The sequence below is a fragment of the Scomber japonicus genome, chromosome 6 (assembly GCF_027409825.1).
Source record: "Scomber japonicus isolate fScoJap1 chromosome 6, fScoJap1.pri, whole genome shotgun sequence".
NCBI classification, from domain to species: Eukaryota; Metazoa; Chordata; class Actinopteri; order Scombriformes; family Scombridae; genus Scomber; species Scomber japonicus.
In genome coordinates this window covers 37,789,317-37,809,316 of record NC_070583.1, presented here as the reverse complement: position 1 = coordinate 37,809,316, position 20,000 = coordinate 37,789,317, and the positions used below count along the sequence as shown (strand labels likewise).

At 41.6% G+C, this 20,000-nt stretch overlaps 2 protein-coding genes across 2 annotated transcripts in view; one reads left to right on the top strand and one right to left on the bottom strand.

Moving 5' to 3' along the window:
* LOC128361015 (stress-associated endoplasmic reticulum protein 1) overlaps positions 1–2,466 on the top strand; it is a 2,782-nt gene extending 316 nt beyond the window's left edge. Inside the window, exons 2-3 of the mRNA XM_053321587.1 lie at positions 965–1,037; positions 2,380–2,466. Coding sequence (XP_053177562.1) covers positions 965–1,037; positions 2,380–2,420 — 114 coding nt within the window. The 3' untranslated portion in view covers positions 2,421–2,466. The remainder of the gene's footprint in view (positions 1–964; positions 1,038–2,379) is intronic.
* A 4,221-nt stretch (positions 2,467–6,687) lies between these two features.
* The window catches only part of mmp23bb (matrix metallopeptidase 23bb), a 15,021-nt gene continuing 1,708 nt past the window's right edge, over positions 6,688–20,000 (bottom strand). Inside the window, exons 2-8 of the mRNA XM_053321549.1 lie at positions 14,560–14,645; positions 12,723–12,862; positions 12,440–12,607; positions 10,556–10,720; positions 7,392–7,502; positions 7,040–7,166; positions 6,688–6,903 (exon numbers count right to left, since the gene is read on the bottom strand). Coding sequence (XP_053177524.1) covers positions 6,711–6,903; positions 7,040–7,166; positions 7,392–7,502; positions 10,556–10,720; positions 12,440–12,607; positions 12,723–12,862; positions 14,560–14,645 — 990 coding nt within the window. The 3' untranslated portion in view covers positions 6,688–6,710. The remainder of the gene's footprint in view (positions 6,904–7,039; positions 7,167–7,391; positions 7,503–10,555; positions 10,721–12,439; positions 12,608–12,722; positions 12,863–14,559; positions 14,646–20,000) is intronic.

Here is a 20,000-nt window from a genome sequence, read left to right as displayed (position 1 = left end):
TAGAAGTTTGGTTCTGATTCTGGCTCAGTTAGTGGTCATAAACACCCAAAAACGAGGCGCCGGTGTTACGGTGAGAGTGGTGACCGTGCAATCTGGTGCCTCGCTCAAAGTTCCGCAAAAGTGGTTAAAACACGCAGAAGTTGGTTAAAAACGACATTAAATGTTCTGTTATCGGTTAATATGATGTCTCAGTTCACCAATAAACTAATCAATCAGTCAGAACAGCTGGCACATGTAGTTAAATATCGAGTATCAGGACGTCTTTGATCAATAAACGCCCCTTATCAATACAGCGTCAGCGTTGCATGGAAGACCAACACTGCTTAAATATTTACTCAGTGCTTTTATTTTGTTAAATGATCCTCAGTAGTGTAGATTTAATGAGTCAGAGCGGGAGACACTGACGTCATCACAATAGTACCACAATCAATACATGATCGATATGTTGATCAGCATTAAATCTGATCAATTAAATCTGATTTAATTGGCAGGTTTTCAAATATATATAGCTTATATTTGGCTTCATGGAGTCAGTTTGTGTGTTTATCACATTTTACACTTTTAATCTTAATTTAAAAAAAGGAGTCATGTTACATCTTCTACTTATTGATTAGTTTATGACGTCACAGAAGTGATTGATCATTTTGATAAAACATCAGAGTGAAAAATAAAAGTCTCAAGTTTTTAAGATGTTTTTATTTTGTTTAAAAACTTTTTTAAAAATCGTCACTTTACTTTGAAAATCAACTAATTAATGTGTCTGTTTAATGATGTGATCAATAAATCAAAGTTTAATGACTTTAAAAACTACAAAAAGTGACAAAACTTCAAAATAAATGTATTAAATGAGTTAATTGAACAATTTTGGCACAAAAACTAAAAACTAAACGTTAAAGATGAAACAGATAAAAGTATAAAATGATGAAATGAGACTAAACTGTGTGTTGTTGTTTTTACCTTCCAGAGAAACGTGTTGGAGGATAAAGGTGTCGGTCCCTGGCTGCTCGCACTCTTCATCTTCGTCGTCTGTGGATCAGGTGAGTCTTCCTCCTCTTCCTCTTTAACGTCACCACAATAAAAGTCTTAAAGTCTTTCTGTTAAACTTCACTCAGAAGAATTAAATCTATAAAAACTTCAAAAACATAAAATATTTGATTCAATGATTTGTTAGAGATGAAAATGTAATAAAGTAAAAAATATGTAATTAAACACATCAAATGTCTTATTTATGTTTTTGTTAACACGTTTTTAATTTATGCATTTTTTAAAGTATTAATTTATATTTTTTATTATTTTTTAATGTTATAAGATCTGTTAGCATTTATAGAATATATTCATTTATTTGTCCCAGAATGGAGAAATATATATTTAAATGTAAATTAATAAATTAAAAATATAAATAAATAAATATAATGACTTTACAGAACAGGAATAAATATAGAAACCAATAAATAGAAAATAAAATGTATGAAACCTGACACCTGGAGTTTGAACTGAAGCCCCGCCCCCTGTGACATCATAATGGCGGTCAGACTGACATGTGTTAGTGATCGATCACCTGGCAGCACAGATGTGTGTGTGTTTGCTACTGTGTTACTGTGTGTGTGTGTGTGTGTGTGTGTTCGGTCGTGTTAACCTGAGCTCAGATGTGTGTGTGTGTGTTACTGTGTGTGTGTGTGTGTTACTGTGTGTGTGTGTGTGTGTGTGTTACTGTGTGTGTGTGTGTGTGTGTGGTCGGTCGTGTTAACCTGGAGCTCAGGTGTGTGTGTGTGTGTGTGTGTTACTGTGTGTGTGTGTGTGTTACTGTGTGTGTGTGTGTGTGTGTGTGTGTGTGTGTGTGTGTGTGTGTGTGTGTGTGTGGTCGGTCGTGTTAACCTGGGCTCAGATATAACAAAGGTCAAAGGTCGGTTAGTCAGCAAACAACCAACAATCAGATCTGCTCACTTTAGTTTGATGTCAAATTATAATAATTATAATATCAAATGATTTAACACAGAAAGATAAAGTCAAAAATAAAAAAAGTAAAATAGATAAAAGAAAAGTAACACCACTTTTTTAATAAGTCTCTTTTTATGAAGGTTTGTCTGTTATAATAATTATTCTTTATTTATTTATTTAAATTAACTCCAGTCCTTCAAAATAAAACTAGTTAATTCCTTCAAAATAAAAACACAGTCATCAAGCTGAATATAAAATCTAATCATGTTGTAATAAAGAATTAACCTGTGTGTGTGTGTGTGTGTGTGTGTGTGTGTGTGTGTGTGTGTGTGTGTGTGTGTGTGTCTCTGTGTGTGTGTGTGTGTGTGTGTGTGTGTCTGTCTCTCTCTGTGTGTGTGTGTGTGTGTGTGTGTGTGTGTGTGTGTGTGTGTGTGTGTGTAGCCATCTTTCAGATCATCCAGAGCATCAGGATGGGGATGTAGTGATGTCACCAGCAGGGGGCGACGCCGTCCCCCCAACAACTCAACCGACCAAAACATTCCTGAACTTTGACCTCTGCCAGCTGACTCCAGTCATTCCCGAGACAAACGACCAAACCCCCCCTTACCCCCCCCCCTTCACCCTCAACCCCCCCCTCCTAAACGCCCCCCCCCCCGTTATCTGTTGATTGAAAGCATCGCTGCTCGCTGACCTTCTCACAGGCAACACGTCGGCTCTTTGTGCCTTTCTCTGTTTACCTGTGCCTACCAAACCCCACCCCCCCCCCCCATCCCCTAACCCCCCCCCCCTCCTCCTCCTGTGCACCTGATTACACCTTATCAGTAAACAGGGGAGGGGGGGGGGTCATAGTCCAACCTGCTCCTGTAAACAGCTCAAATGAATTTTCGTGTTTTTCCAAAATATCTGCAGCGTCTGTTCAGCTGTGAGAGAGATGATGATGATGATGATGAAGGTGGTGGTGATGATGATGATGATGATGATGAAGGTCTTTTGAATCAGAAGGTTTGCAGGTGCTGACAGGTGTGTCTGCACTGTGTGCAGCGTCACCTGAAGAATCGTGTTCACGTAATAAAAGTTTCACTTTGAAGATCAGACTCTCTGTGTGTCATTAATATATTATATTATTATTATTATTATAATTTTATTTAATCTGTAAGACTGTATTTATATCAGACTCTGGTTCATGTGTTTCACAGCTGATAATAAAACAAGACGACAAAGAAAAAGGAATAAAAATGATGAGAAGAAATTAAAAGATAAACTGAGTGTCTGAGTTTAAATAAAATAAGTAAAAAAAAGTATAATTAAATAAAAATGAGTAAAAGAAGACTATAAGGGGTTAAAAAGTTACTAACCCTAAAAAAAGGGAAAAAAGTTTAATTAAAACTAAAACTAGGTTTAAAAGACAAAAAAAACTAAGTGAATAAGATAAAAGTGAAGAATGATATAAACTAGTGAATAAAGTAGAAATAAAAAAGAAAAGAGGCAAAAAAAAAGAAAAAAGTCCGACAAGAAAAAAAAAGAGGCAAAAAAAAAACAAGTAAAAAAAAAAAAACGTCAGGCACAAGAAAGAAAAGAGGCAAAAAAAAAGAGAAAAGAAGCAAAAAAAAAAAGTCCGACACAAAAAAAAAGTCCAGCAAAAAAAGAAAAGAGGCAAAAAAAAGTCCAGCAAAAAAAAAAAAAAAAGAGTCTGGCACAAAAAAAAGTCAAAAAAAAAAAGTCAGACACAAGAAAAAAAAAGAGGCAAAAAAATAAATAAATAAATTCTGGCAAATAAAAGAGTCAGACACCCAGCGCCACAGGATCAAACCATGTTAGTAGTGACTGACTGCCAGCAGCTGGAGAGTGAAGGTGATTTTCTGAAGTGGTGCAACTATATTCACAACTGATAAATAAATATGTATTATATCATTATATCAACACATGAGATCAGATTGGTCTGTATGTGGCCCTTGAATGAAAATGAGTTTGACTCCCCTGTTCTAGAAGGTGTTCCCAAGATATTGATGCAGTGCTTTACTTTATTAGCATGAGACTTAGCACATGTTCAGATGTTATGCTACAGTTTCAAGAGGTTTTTTTGTGTGGCTACAGCAGCATAATTCAGAAGGTTTTATTCACTCTAAAAATGTGAATTTTTGTCAGGCGAAAATTAAATATTTAATTTATGCTGTGTTCAATCTTCATTTAGTCTGACCCAGTAACATATATGCTGATGCAGAGATATACTATATTCATGTTGGGTATGGTGTTGTCATTTTGGAGCAGGACCCTGGAAGAGGTTTCCTAAACCTTTAGTTAAATGTTTTCTCCTCTCACGAACATGACCAGAGTGATAGAAGAGGTTTCATTCAGCGCCATGATCTGAATCTACCTGCAGAACTGAGCTTCATATTCAGATAGCCAGTCCTTCCCTTTACCGTCATCTACTGTCCTCTATTGTCCTTTACCGCCATCTACTGTCCTCTGCTTCCCTTTACTGTCATCTACTGTCCTTTATTTCATCTACTGTCCACTACTGTCCTCTGATGTCCTCTGCTGCCCTTTATCCTGCTGAATGAACCAAATGTGTGTCCTCAGTGTGGACGGAGCCAGTTTGACCCACATAGTGGACTCAGTCAGACAGAAAACATCAGATGTGGGTCATCGGCTCTTTGTTCCGTCTCTGAGTCTTTGTTCTGTCCTCTGCGGGACGTTTGATCACGTCTCCTCACAGAACACACTACTCTCTTTATTTAAGTCTTGTTCACATATTTTGGTATTTCTTTGTCTTCATTTTTATCTATTTAAATATATATTTTATTATCTTCATTATTCTCTCTGGATGTGATGATTTACTGACATCTTTTCTTTATCTTCTGTTAATTTGACAGCGTTTTAAAATTGTCGTCTACATATCAAATAACATGAAACATTCACTCTGACATGTTTCTATATATAAATGATGGGATTCAGCCTGAAACACAGAAGGGTCAAATATGTTTAGTGAATATATCTAATATAAAACAATTAAATAATAACCTTTAAAATGACAAAGAAATATTAATTTATTACATTAATGTGAAATCATTATAACAAACAGACATTTTCATCAGTGCAGGTTAAAACGACAAAGAATGTTTTTATTTGTGTCACAAAACTTAAAATGTTTAAAGAAAAAGACGTAACAGGAGGACAGAAACAGCGATGCATTATGGGTAAAACAACCCAAAACAGAGATACCATGGAAGTATTACAAGAGCTGACAGGGCGCCCCCATTCAGCCAGTGGTCACTCGCGGTATTGCAGCTGCGGCCCAAACAGCATTTTCCCCACAGAGCAGCATTTTAAAAGAGACGTCTGTAAAACTGCTGACAGGATCAATTATGACTCTTTATGTTATGAACTTTCGATCCATGGAAGTTTTATATTTATTAAACTATTTACAGACTTACATCACAATGTAAAGTCTGTGGGCCGAGCCAGTGGGGAAACACTACTGAGCATGTGCAGTGGGTGGGCCACGTAACGCAAAAGCAAACTTTTGGGTCTCCAGCTCTTATAACACATCCATGATATATATGAGATGTAAAACCTGTGAAACTCCAGCATCTTTAAAGTTCTCGCTATACAATATCTGCATAACTACAGTGAGATTAATAAACAGATAAACTCCTATTTTCCAGCTCTCTACAGAACGAACGCTCTTCTCGTAGCGTCGGCTCTCAACGTGAATTATGAGACGATACATTTTGAATTATGAGGTGCTGAATTGTCAGGTGTGGATGTGATTCCTGGATCCTGGATCAGACTGAGCTGATTATATTGGGTTATTTGTCAAAGTCATGACAGCAGCTGAAAACTTAACGCCATCTTATTTATGATCAGTCCACAGTCGAGTGTTCACATGTATGACGCAACGTTTAAAACACGAGAAGCTTCGAACTGAATGTTTTGACATGAATCTTAGAAACAGAAAACAGATTAAAGGTTTGCTGAGTTTAGTGAGTTCAGCATCAAACTAACATATTTAAACATAGTGGTATGTAAAAAAAACTACATGAAAATGACTGTTGTAAACAAAAGGTCACAGATTCAGTCGGATCAGCAGCAAAACAGTCACTGAAAAAAAAAACTCCAGCAGAGAAATCTGAACTAATCTGAACACAGATAATCAGATAATCAATCAGATTGTCTGATTCTCTCTTTTCAGACAACCAGCAGCTATGTTTTCACATCAGTGGTGAGGGCTGGTACCAAAAACTGTGTAAGGTCAGTTTAATCAATATATACGTATTTGTTTTTTAGATAATATTTCACTTTTCTAAAATTATTTTTATAACTGTTTGGGAAACCAGTTTACATGCTTATCAGCTGATTAACCTGACAGTAACAATAAGCAGGTTTCAGGTTCTTTTTGCAGTCAGGCTCTATTGGGACATCACATCATGCCAAACAGGATTATGAGGACATGACATCATGTCGGGACTAATATGAGACGTTATACAGGACTGTGGCTACATGAATATGACATTACAGGCTGCTGTGAGGTTACAGGTACGCGACCCCGTTAGGACGATAACAAGGACGTCACATTTCCTCGTGATCATTATGAGCTCATTTTGCTGAATGTTTGAGCGCTGAGTGTTTGCACGAGGACACGTCGTCCTACAGGACATCTTTCATGAAGCCATTTAAAGTCACAGCTGAACTGAACTGATCCACCCAGAGTCTGAGTGGTTGAGGACTTTCCCGTCATCGTGTCGTTTGTTGTTCTTTTCCTGTCCGTGTCCTCAGCTGTTGGACGGCTGCTCTGGTTTCAGTCGGATGGCCCAGGAGTTGGCAGACACGATGTCGCCACGGCGATGGATTCTGCAGGTGTAAACGCCCTCGTTGAACTCATTGGCGACGATGCGGAGGTCTCGGTCCTTCATGACAATGTATCCGGGGATGGAGGTCAGGATCTGCTCGCCATCTTTATACCAGCTGCAGAAAAGATTCATTTCACCTCATTTATCTTTCAGTTTTCACTCAGATTTTATATTTTATAGTAATAATTGATTGTCTGTGTCTTTATCTCACAGGAGACATCAGTGTTAATATCGATCAGCTGTGTTCTGACCTGACTTTGGGAGGTGAACGAGGGTTTTTGGTTCCACAGCGGAAACCCACCACCTTCCCCCGGGGAACCATCTTGATCTTGACGTTGGCTGGAGGTGGTGTTGGCGTGGAAACCGCTTCCAGGGGCTCTGCGGCGGGAACAAGAGACGGGCAGGAAATGAGTGTCATACCAGAGACGGTTAGACGAGCGGAGAAACCTCAGAGAGAGAATCAAGTTTCTGTTTGTGCAGCAAAATCTGTAAAAAGCAGTAAAACATGTGAACCGACTCAACTGTCCAACATCAACCCTGTGTTTAGTCTCCTACCTCCAGCACTGATACTAGAGGACACATCTCACTTATTAACTGTCTCACCGTAGCAGAGGTCACAGCGCTGAGGACAGTTCTTCTTCATGAAAGTCTTCCTCCGCTCGCAGAAGCCAAGTCGAGCCCACGGATCACAGACGCGCTTCTTATCCAAACAACCTGAAGAAAACCAGACGTCAGAGATGTTGGATTTTCTTTAAGTCAATTTGTTTTTATTTTATGAAATCTTTTTGTCTTTTGACGTCTTACAAAAAGCAGTGTGTAGTCGGCTCACATTTCAGATGTCTATGAGTTGTTAACAGCTCCACCAAATAGTGATTTTTCTCTCTAAACTTCTCACATGCTTTAATTCCAATAAATGTTCAAATGATCCAATATTTCAGCAAAAATCAAAGATTAGAGAAAAAGTCCAAAAATTGAAAACACATTTGTGGATCAGTTCTTTGTTTTTTCTTCTTTCCCATTAATCATCTCAGCAGCCCTCACATTTATCTGCTGACCCTTTGGAGGGGCCCCACCCCTAGGTTGGGAATCACTGGACTAAACTAGCTAACTGTATATAAAGTAGTATAAACTGGCTAACTGTATATAAAGTAGTATAAACTAGCTAACTGTATATAAAGTGCGGCTCCTCGTCCTGATAACCGTCCCTGTTCTTTAAACACAACAAGCTCCACTCTGGGATCAGAGTTCCTTGTTCTCTCCCTTCAGATCTACAGTTTATAGATGGGTGTAACCAACATGTGACTCAGCACAGAGCTGTCAGGCTGCATTTATGACTGAATCACATGATCAGATCAGTTCAAACCTGTTTCATTTATCAGGAAGTGAAACTCAGTCAGTCGTTGCCTCTGAGAACTGAAATGGCGCAGAGAGATCAGCTGGACCGAGAATCCTTCTCCTGTTCGATCTGTCTGGATCTACTAAAGGATCCGGTGACTACTTCCTGTGGACACAGCTACTGTATGAGCTGTATTAAAGGATTCTGGGATGGAGAGGATCAGAGGAAGATCTACAGCTGCCCTCAGTGCAGAGAGACCTTCACACCGAGGCCTGTCCTGAAGACAAACACCATGTTAGCAGCTTTAGTGGAGCAGCTGAAGAAGACTGGACTCCAAGCTGCTCCTGCTGATCACTGCTATGCTGGACCTGAAGATGTGGCCTGTGATTTCTGCACTGGGAGGAAGAGGAAATCCTTCAAGTCCTGTCTGGTGTGTCTGGCCTCTTACTGTGAGAATCACCTCCAGTCTCACTATGAATCACCTACATTTAAAAAACACAAGCTGGTGGAGCCCTCCAAGAAGCTCCAGGAGAACATCTGCTCTCATCATGATGAGGTGATGAAGATATTCTGCCGTACAGATAAGAAGTCTATCTGTTATCTGTGCACTATGGATGAACATAAAGGCCACGACACAGTCCCAGCTGCAGCAGAAAGGACTGAGAGGCAGAGAGAGCTCGAGGTGAGTCGACTAAACATTCAGCAGAGAATCCAGGACAGAGAGAAAGATGTGAAGCTGCTTCAACAGGAGGTGGAGGCCGTCAGTCGCTCTGCTGATAAAGCAGTGGAGGACAGTGAGAAGATCTTCACTGAGCTGATCCGTCTCCTCCAGAAAAGAAGCTCTGATGTGAAGCAGCAGATCAGATCCCAGCAGGAAACTGAAGTGAGTGGAGTCAAAGAGCTTCAGGAGAAGCTGCAGCAGGAGATCACTGAGCTGAAGAGGAAAGACGCTGAACTGAAGCAGCTCTCACACACAGAGGATCACAACCAGTTTCTACACAACTACCCCTCAGTGTCACAACTCAGTGAACCTACAGACTCATCCAGCATCAATATCCGTCCTCTCAGATACTTTGAGGATGTGACAGCAGCTGTGTCAGAGCTCAGAGATAAACTACAGGACATCCTGAGGGACGAATGGACAAACATCTCACTGGCAGTGACTGAAGTGGACGTTTTACTGCCACAACCAGAGACCAGAGCTGAGTTCTTAAAATATTCACGTGAAATCACTCTGGATCCAAACACAGCAAACACAGAGCTGTTATTATCTGATGAGAACGGAAAAGTAGAATGGGTGGGACAACCACAGTCTTATTCTAGTCACACAGACAGATTCACTACATGGCAACAGGTCCTGAGTAGAGAGAGTCTGACTGGACGTTGTTACTGGGAGGTGGAGTGGAAAGGAGAAGGAGTTGAGGTAGCAGTCGCATACAAGAATATCAGCAGAGCAGGAAGTGAATCTGAATTTGGACGTAATGACAAATCTTGGTCTTTACGGTGTGGCACTAACAGTTATAGATTTTACTTCAACAACATTGAAACTCCCGTCTCAGGTCCTGGTTCCTCCAGAGTTGGAGTGTACCTGGATCACAGAGCAGGTATTCTGTCTTTCTACAGCGTCTCTGAAACCATGACTCTCCTCCACAGAGTCCAGACCACATTCACTCAGCCTGTCTATGCTGGATTTTATGTTTATTCTTTCTTCAGTAATGTTTCCACAGCTGAGTTGTGTAAAGTGAAATAGACAGAAGTCATTTCAGACTTCATGTGTCAGATGTTTTTGTCTCCATGTTTCTGAGCTGCTGTGTTGACCATGTTTTTAACCTTCACTGACATTTCTTCAGATGAAAATGTGAACTTCTCTTTGTTCTAAATGTTAGTTTCATGTTTGTATTGATGTATTTGTGTCTGTTGTTTCTTAAACAGAGAAAACAGCAGAACTTCCTTCATCACAGATAATTTGTTCTCATCACTTTGTAAATTCATAAAGAAATGTTCAATCAAACTGTAATGATCATGATAATAATCATTAATGATGTTCTTGTACATAGCTGACATTCTGGGTTACACTAACTGACTGTGTGGATGAAGTCAATCTGAACATGAAATCATTGATCACACTTTACTGATTGGATGTGTCAACAATCTGAAGCTTCAATAATCAATAAACACCATTTTATCAACAGTGATCAAAGTGTTTTCTTCTCATTCAAAGCTTGTGAAGAAAAAGTGAAACTACAATGAGAGTTTTCTGAGGCAGGTTTCCTCCTGAAACACCACAACATATTTATGTAGTTTCTAGCGCATTAAATCAGTTGTGGTTCCACCGTGATGTATAATATTGTCTGGTTGATCAGTATTTACTTGTACATGTGTTTTTGTAGCTGCTCTGTGAGTGTTCTGGTTGTCATATGTGTTGAGGTACCGTAGAGTCTCTGGATGCCCCACACGTCGTCCTGGGCGATGTTCCTCTGGCCGGTGTAGGTGGCGTTGGGATGCATCAGAGCCTGAGGGTCTCGGGAGTGCCACAGTCCGAGAGCGTGGCCGATCTCATGAGCTGCTACCTGCACCAGGTCGTTCAGCCACACACCTGCAGAGGTACAACGTCAGACTAAAACACTACAGCTCCCCCCAGAGGCTGTAAAGGTCATCACACAATACAACTCCAAACTACACTGAAGAGACACCTGGGCTGTTTTTATCTCTTTACCACCACTGGGAGTTTATCCTGAAGGTGGCGCCAGAGGAAAGGTCATGTTGTTACCTGAATCCAAAGAGTTCATCTCCTGTACGGTGGCCTTTTTAGTGCGTCAAACTGGATCAGCTTTCATTAAGCAGTGAGAATTTTTCATGTTAAATTTAACTTTTGTGAACTTTGACTTGATTTGTAAATTTGGGCCTTTAACCAACAGAAAGTCATCTGGAAAGTGCCGACCTCCAAAATGGAAAACTCTATTGTAGATTATTACCTGTGTTGAACCTTTTACTTTGGCCTCTTTGGACATGGACAACAGATCACTGGACGACAGATCACTGGACTACAGATCACTGGACTGCAGATAACTGGACTACAGATCACTGGACTACAGGTCATTGGACTACAGATCACTGGACTGCAGATCACTGGACTGCAGATCACTGGACTACAGGTCATTGGACTACAGGTCATTGGACTACAAGTCATTAGACTACAGGTCATTGGACTACAGGTCATTGGACTACAAGTCATTGGACTACAGGTCATTGGACTACAAGTCATTGGACTACAAGTCATTGGACTACAGGTCATTGGACTACAGATCACTGGACTACAGATCACTGGACTACAGATCAATGGACTACAGATCATTGGACTACAGATCATTAGACTACAGATCATTGGACTACAGATCACTGGACTGCAGATCACTGGACTACAGGTCATTGGACTACAGGTCATTGGACTACAGGTCATTGGACTACAGGTCATTGGACTACAAGTCATTGGACTACAAGTCATTGGACTACAGGTCATTGGACTACAGATCACTGGACTACAGATCATTGGACTACAGATCATTGGACTACAGATCACTGGACTACAGATCACTGGACTACAGATCATTAGACTACAGATCACTGGACTACAGATCACTGGACTACAGATCATTGGACTACAGATCACTGGACTACAGATCATTGGACTACAGATCATTGGACTACAAGTCATTGGACTACAAGTCATTGGACTACAGATCATTGGACTACAAGTCATTGGACTACAGATCACTGGACTACAGATCATTGGACTACAGATCACTGGACTACAGATCATTGGACTACAGATCATTGGACTACAAGTCATTGGACTACAAATCGCTGGACTACAGATCATTGGACTACAGGTCATTAGACTACAGATCACTGGACTACAGATCACTGGACAACAGATCACTGGACTACAGACCACTGGACTACAGATCACTGGACTACAGATCATTAGACTACAGATCACTGGACTACAGATCATTGGACTACAGATCACTAGACTACAGATCACTGGACTACAGATCACTGGACTACAGATCATTGGACTACAGATCACTAGACTACAGATCACTGGACTACAGATCACTGGACTACAGATCATTGGACTACAGATCATTGGACTACAGATCACTGGACTACAGATCACTGGACTACAGATCATTGGACTACAGATCACTGGACTACAGATCATTGGACTACAAGTCATTGGACTAAAGACCACTGGACTACAGAAGGTTAACTGGGAGTCTGTTTCAGAGGAAAGGGATCTCCTTCCTGTTACCTTGTTTCCAGCTGAACCTGGACTTGCCGAGGATCCAGAACTCGTGGTTGTCAAAGTGGATTTCCCCTCGCGGTGGAAGGAAGGCGTGAGCCAGCTCGCCGTTCAGACCGTCGAAACACGGGTGGAGAGGAGACCACCAGCAGTCGGTGTGGTTGAAGGTGTAGAAACCTAACACACACACACACACACACACACACACACACACACACACACAGATAAACTCTATTTTGTGTTTTTTTTTGTCAGTGGTAAGTCAAACCCCTCTCCTCATCTTCTGTCCTACCAATGGTGATGTCAACCGTAGCGTTGCCGTCGGTAACTTCGGTGAAGGCCAGCGGAGACACGTCGCTCCACTTTGTGAAGGCGATGCTGATGGCCTTCCTGGTGTCTTCAACATTCAGAGTGTTTGGAAACTTTATGATCCTGAGACAGACAGACAGGTTGTTAAATTAAGGTTTAATTTGTAGGTTGGATCCTCTCAGGCTGCACAGAGCTCAACAGATCATCTCAGGTGTTTTATCGGTTGGGCTCAAGTTGGTGTTAAACGTCTCAGGAGGATCATCGGCCTCGTTCAACATCTTTCTTTACACAAAGCAGGCCAGCCAATCAGAGAGCATTCAGTGGAGTCATTCAGCTCAATCAATTCAATTCAACACAGGCGCTCACTCTCACTCAGCTTCAGTCTCTCAGTTTTATTCAAAGCATAAAAATGTAAAATCTGGAATTAACCTGTCTGACTCATCACCAGGTGTCGTATAGAATAAGAACATTTAAAACATACGATGTGGCGCGCAGGTGGTCGAGAGGTGGTTAGAGCGCATGCCATATACGCAGCCGACCCCGGTTTGAATCCCGATCGGAGGTCCTTTGCTGCATGTCACCCCCCCCCCTCTCTCTCCCATGTTTCCTGTCGATCTACTGATTAATAAAAGGCGTCTATGCCAACAAAATCTTTAAAAAAACAAAACAAAACAAAACATATGATGTGTTAATTCAGAGGGCAACACAGTCTTTAGAGGTGTGAGAAAAGGTCACAGGTTTGAGAGTAGGACATAGACCAGACCAGTAGACCCAAACCAGCTGACCTAGACCAGACCAGTAGACCCAAACCAGTAAGCAGCCATCACATCTACTGTTCTGTTTTCTCCCCTCTGACATTAGTTCACCATTACACCTCATTTCATTCAGTCAAAGGTTACTGAAAAGGGGAAATGAAGATCTCTGACTGGTGTTGGGCTGTAACATTAATATTTCATTCAGTAACAGCGATGACATTACAGTAGTTAACCCTCCTGTTGTCCTCAGGTCAAGGAAGGAAGGAAGGAGTAAGGAGGGAGGGAGGGAGGAAAAGGCGGAAGGAAGGAAGGAAGTGAGGAAGGAAGTGAGGAAAGAAGTATGGAAGGAGGAGGGAGCAAAGAAAGAGGGAAGGAGGGGAAGAACGAAGGAAAAATGAAGGAGAGGAAGGAAGGAAGGAACAGTCAAAAGAGAGATAGGGGGGATGAGCATAGCTCAGCGGGTAGAGCACCCGCCCCATGTGTTGAGGCTACAGTCCTCGCTGCAGGCGACCCCGGTTTGAATCCCCCACTGAGTGGTCTTATCCTGCATGTCATTCCCCCCTCTCTCTGCCTCCTGTTTCCTGTCTATCTCTACTAACCTGTCCATTAAAGGCAAAAAAGCCCCTGGGTCAATTTGACCCAGGGGGACGACAGGAGTAACCCAGTAACCCAGTAACGCCCCAATATATATACACATGGGGTCAGCGTTCTTACTGGTGTTACACTGTTTTTGGTGACCCATCACAATCTGTGACCTGAAGCTAACCCCGTCCATCTGAACAGCACAGAGCTGGAATTCAAATACAGTAGGAACTATTTTAGGAACCTGAAATTCACCCGGAGGAAACATGTGGTTAATTTAACATGTAGTCAACTTGTTGTATTTCAGTAAAAACCATATTTTGTGCTTTTAAGAGGAAGATGTTTGCTGGAACTACTGTATCTCTTAGGCTGTCAGATATGGTCAACTCTGACATGTGTCTCTTACTTTAACTCAGATTTAATGTCCTGACGTGATCCATCTGCTTTGACGTCTGCTGAATATAACCTGACACATGTCTGTACCTGTATGTGATGTTGTGATGAGTCCACTTGTGTCCCAGAGGGTTGATGGCGTAGCGTTTGTGTCTCATCCCTCCTTGAATCAAGCTCTCTGAGAGCGGCTCCATCGCTCTGCCATCAGATGTCTGAAAGAGACAAGACAAAACCAACCAGGATCTTTAACCTATAAAGAGCTGGACCAGGTGTGTTTAGATCTTTAACCAATCAGGGGCCGCTAGGTTTGGTCTAGATGCTGCTGAGATTAAAAAGAAACTCAAGATAAGAGGAAGTCAGATTTTTATGCATATCCAACATCATTTAACCCTCACATACTGTTCATATTCTCTCCTCACAGTTTGTTCTCATAATAAAAAGTGTTTCTACCAAATGTTGAAGCACAGATGTGTTTAGAAAGCTCAATAAATGTGATTAAACCTTGGTTCATGTCTCAGAGAGCAGAGGGAGTGTATTTTTTAGCTCCTATCACACAATATCATGTCCTATTTTACCTCAGACATGAAAATATAACATAGCAATAATGATGGAAATGTATTTTATATGTAAAGTGTAAAATGAGCAGAGCTTTCTGGAAGCGTGGGGTTGCAAGCCTTTTTGTCCCTTCTACTCCCCCGTAGACGGCTCCTCTAGCTGTAGCGCTATGCTTTGAAGTGGCCTCCTGCAGAAAACCTACCGCGCTGATGGAAAGTAAGAGAGCTACTGGACTTTTGAACGGCTTGTTTAACTTTAAAACACTTCCAGACGCTTCAGTTGACAAGTCAAAAGTAAAATGCAACCTGTGTCAAACGGAGTTTAACTACCACCGGAGTACGTGGAGTTTGAGTTAGCACCTCCACGCTAAACACCCAGGTGCAGCCAAGCCAGCCTCAGCTCCACCAAAGGACCATTTTGGAGTGTGGGAGTCGCAGCAGAGCCGTGATTGATTCCCAGTTAAGACACTCTGGTAAGAAATGCTTTACATTATGGGCTTAAAACTGCCTTCAAATGGAAAATAACAGGATTTTAAACATGCAATTCAAAACGCCATTAATCGTGATTAACTATGGAAAGTCTGCGATTAATCTCGATTAAAAAAATTAATCGTTTGACAGCCCTAATTCTGCATCATCCAGATATGGTATTACCTCGGTATTATCCACCATCTTCTTCACCTCACACCATGAAGCTGTGAGCAAAACCTAAAATCTAAACCGTTTATTAGCCTGTCAGTGATCTGTGACCTCATACCAACTCCAAACCAAACTCAGTTATTTAAATTAAATGTTGTCTCTATAACGGCAAAGTGTGAAGTCGTCTGATTCTGCATCGACGATCCCGACAGCTGCGACAAACTGCAGCTGAGGAGATGCAGCTGCTTCACGTTGTGTAACTTGGGAATCAGCCAAGAGGGCAAAAACATGCGTGGATGCTGAAGTTGTGAAAGTGTGCACGTCGGGAATCGTGGAGGAGTTGTTGGCAGGAGACGAGAACAAAGAGACGAGACATCGTTGACCGTGTGAGACAAGTTCAACTGTCGGATTCAGCAGCAGCAGCACGGGGAGGCTGAGCGAGGACAAACTAACGAGTCAGCAGATACCAAACAACTGTGTGTGAGACTAAAGAGGGAGGGAAGGAAAGAAGAAAGGAAGGAAGGAAGGAAGGAGTGAGGGAAGGAAGGGGGAAGGAAAGAGTGAAGGAAGGAAAAAGGGAAGGAAGGAAGGAAGGAAGGAAGGAAGGAGTGAAGGAGTGAAGGAGGGAAGTAAGGCACGAAGGAAGGACAGAAGGAAGAGAAGGAGGGACGGAAGGAAGGAAGGAAGGAAGGAAGGAAGGAAGGAGTGAGGGAGGGAAGGAAGGAAGGACAGAAGGAATAAAGGAAGGAAGGAAGGAAGGAAGGGAGGAAGGGAGGAATTGTTCTAAATATTACATTTAATCTGGAGAATCATGGAGATCAGGAAACATGTGTCATTCTTTTGTGGTTACACCATTTGACATGTTCAGGAGCATTCAGTCTTTTGGTATAAAATGGGTCAAATGTCATTTCAAATCTCTCTTATTGATCTTTTTTTAATATATTGATTATATTGAACTGGTCGTAACCTCCATGATGTCTTGCTGCGGAGTTCAGTCTGAATTTAAACCTGATGCTGCTTTTAAATCTAGTTTCACTCATTTATGGATTCATCATCTTACCAACATTTATTATTACTGACACTACATTAAACTACTTTACTGTAGTACAGTTAGAGGTACTACTACTTTACTGTAGTAGAGTTAGAGGTACTAATACACAGTTTGAGCTACTTATACTTTACTGTAGTAGAGTTAGAGGTACTAGTACTTTACTGTAGTACAGTTAGAGTTACTAGTACTTTACTGTAGTACAGTTAGAGGTACTAGTACTTTACTGTAGTACTGTTAGAGGTACTAGTACTTTACTGTAGTAGAGTTAGAGGTACTAATACACAGTTTGAGCTACTTATACTTTACTGTAGTAGAGTTAGAGGTACTAGTACTTTACTGTAGTACAGTTAGAGGTACTCGTACTTTACTGTAGTACAGTTAGTTTTGTGGTTACACCATTTGACATTTTCAGGAGCATTCAGTTTTACTTTTGGTAAAAAATGACAAAATTTCAAATGAAAAAATACTAAATGTACATTTAAACAAACCTGACGCTGCTTTTAAAACTAGTTTCAACATATTTTTGAATTACTCATCTTACCAACTCTTATTAATCACTGAGCTGTATTCGGCCGTTCTGGCCGGATGTTCATTCAGCTCCGTGTGAAGTATTCGGGGTTATGTAATCTCTAAATCTTGTTTTATACCTCAGACATTTGGAAGGAACTGTAGGAAACCAATATTTGGTCAAGATCGTACTGGCACCCGGACAGAAGACCATTACTAAGAACTGGCTCAAGACTGGAGCACCAAGCTTCAACAATGGCTTCCTTCCTTCCTCCCTTCCTTCTTTCCTCCTTCCTTCCTCCCTCCTTCTTCTTCAGAACCAAGCTTCAACAATGGCTGTCAGTCCTGTGATGGATCTTATATATATTATCCTTCCTCCCTTCCTTCTTTCCTCCCCCCTACCGTCAGTCCTGTGATGGCCTTCCTCCCTTCTTCCTTCCTCCCTTCCTTTTTTCCCCTCCTTCCTTCCTCCCTCCTTCTTCTTCAGAACCAAGCTTCAACAATGGCCGTCAGTCCTGTGATGGATCTTATATATATTATCCTTCCTCCCTTCCTTCTTTCCTCCCCCCTACCGTCAGTCCTGTGATGGCCTTCCTCCCTTCTTCCTTCCTCCCTTCCTTTTTTCCCCTCCTTCCTTCCTCCCTCCTTCTTCTTCAGAACCAAGCTTCAACAATGGCTGTCAGTCCTGTGATGGATCTTATATATAAGCTGAAAAAAGAAGTCTATAAAAGTGTGGAGGAGGGAAAGGGTTAACATATGAAACAAAGAAAGGCATGAATAATAAGGCAGAATCAGGCTCTCTGGCTTCCTCTTTCTTTCCTCTCTTCTTCCTTCCTCCCTTTCTTCCTTCCTCCTTCCTTCCTCCCTCCCTCCTTCTTCTTCAGGAGACCATTACTAAGAACTGGCTCAAGACTGGAGCACCAAGCTTCAACAATGGCTGTCAGTCCTGTGATGGCCTTCCTCCCTTCTTCCTCCCTTCCTTCTTTCCTCCTTCCTTCCTCCCTTCCTTCTTTCCTTCTTTCCTCCTTCCTTCCTTCCTTCTTTCCTCCTCCCTACCGACCTTCCTTCCTTCTTTCCTCCCTTCTTCCTTTCTCCCCCCTACCAACCTTCCTTCCTTCTTTCCTCTTTCTTTCCTCCCCCCTACCTTCCTTCCTTCTTTCCTCCCTTCTTCCTTCCTCCCTTCCTTCTTTCCTCCCTTCCTTCTTTCCTCCTTCCTTCCTCCCTTCCTTCTTTCCTCCCTTCCTTCCTTCCTTCCTTCCTTCCTCCCTTCCTTCTTTCCTCCTTCCTTCCTCCCTTGACCATTACTAAGAACTGGCTCAAGGCCGGAGCACCAACCTTCAACAATGGCTGCCAGTCTTGTGATGGATCTTATATATATTATCCTTCCTCCCTTCTTCTTTCCTCCCTTCCTTCTTTCCTCCCCCCTACCGTCAGTCCTGTGATGGATCTTATATAAAAGCTGAGAATGAAAGAAGGAGTCTATAAAAGTGTGGAGGAGGGAAAGGGTTAACATATGAAACAAAGAAAGGCATGAATAATAAGAGTTCGGCTTCCTCCCACAGACCAAAAACATGCTTCCTGTCGTCCTCCCGGGTCAAATTGACCCGTCTGTTTTGACTGTTCCTTCTTTCCTTCCTTCCTTCCTTCCTTCCTTCCTTCTGTCCTTCCTCTCCCCTTCTCTCTTTCTTTCCTTCTTCTCTCTTTCCTCCCTTCCTTCTTTCCTTCTTCTCTCTTTCCTTCCTTCCTTCTGTCCTTCCTCTCTCCTTCTCTCTTTCCTCCCTTCCTTCTGTCCTTCCTCTCTCCTTCTCTTTCCTCCCTTCCTTCCTCCACCCCCCTTTCTTCTTTCCTCCCTCCCTCCTACCTTCTTTCCTTCCTCCCTTCCTTCCTCCATCCCCCTATTTCCTTTCCTCCCTCTCTCTCTCCTTCCGGCCTTCTTTCCTTTACTCCCTTCCTTCCCTCTTTCCTTCCTTCCTTGACTAAATTGCCTGTAGGTGTGAATGGTTGTCTGCACCCCTCCTCTCACCCTTCCTCTCACCCCTCTCACCCTTCCTCTCATTGATTTATAACAATCTATTAGATAGTAAAGTGTCAGTAAGTCTGATTTAAGCTTTTAAAGGCGTGTTGGAGCTGCTGTGGTTTGTTTCTGAGAAGCAGAGAAAAGTTTCAAACAGACTTTTTACTCACGAACATGGTTTGAGACGTGGCAACAGACTGATGCCATACAGATGTGTCTTTCTCTCTTTCCTTCTCTCTCTCTTTCTTTCTCTCTTTCATGCCTGCCTCCTTTGATCCCTCTTTCTTTCCTGCTCTCAGATATCTGTCACCCACATGTGAACTCGACCATGAACTTCCTGCTCATCCATCTTCTTCCAACTCAAACTAAAGCAGATCTCACTGGTCTGGTCTGAGCTGAGTTTATGGTACAGTTAGTGTTCGTGTGTCACAGTGAAAACCATAGAGATAATATACAGGTAACCATAGAGATAATATACAGGTAACCATAGAGATAATATACAGGTAACCATAGAGATAATATACAGGTAACCATAGAGATAATATACAGGTAACCATAGAGATAATATACAGGTAACCATAGAGATAATATACAGGTAACCATAGAGATAATATACAGGTAACCATAGAGATAATATACAGGTAACCATAGAGATAATATACAGGTAACCATAGAGATAATATACAGGTTACCATAGAGATAATATACAGGTTACCATAGAGAGATAATATACAGGTAACCATAGAGATAATATACAGGTTACCAT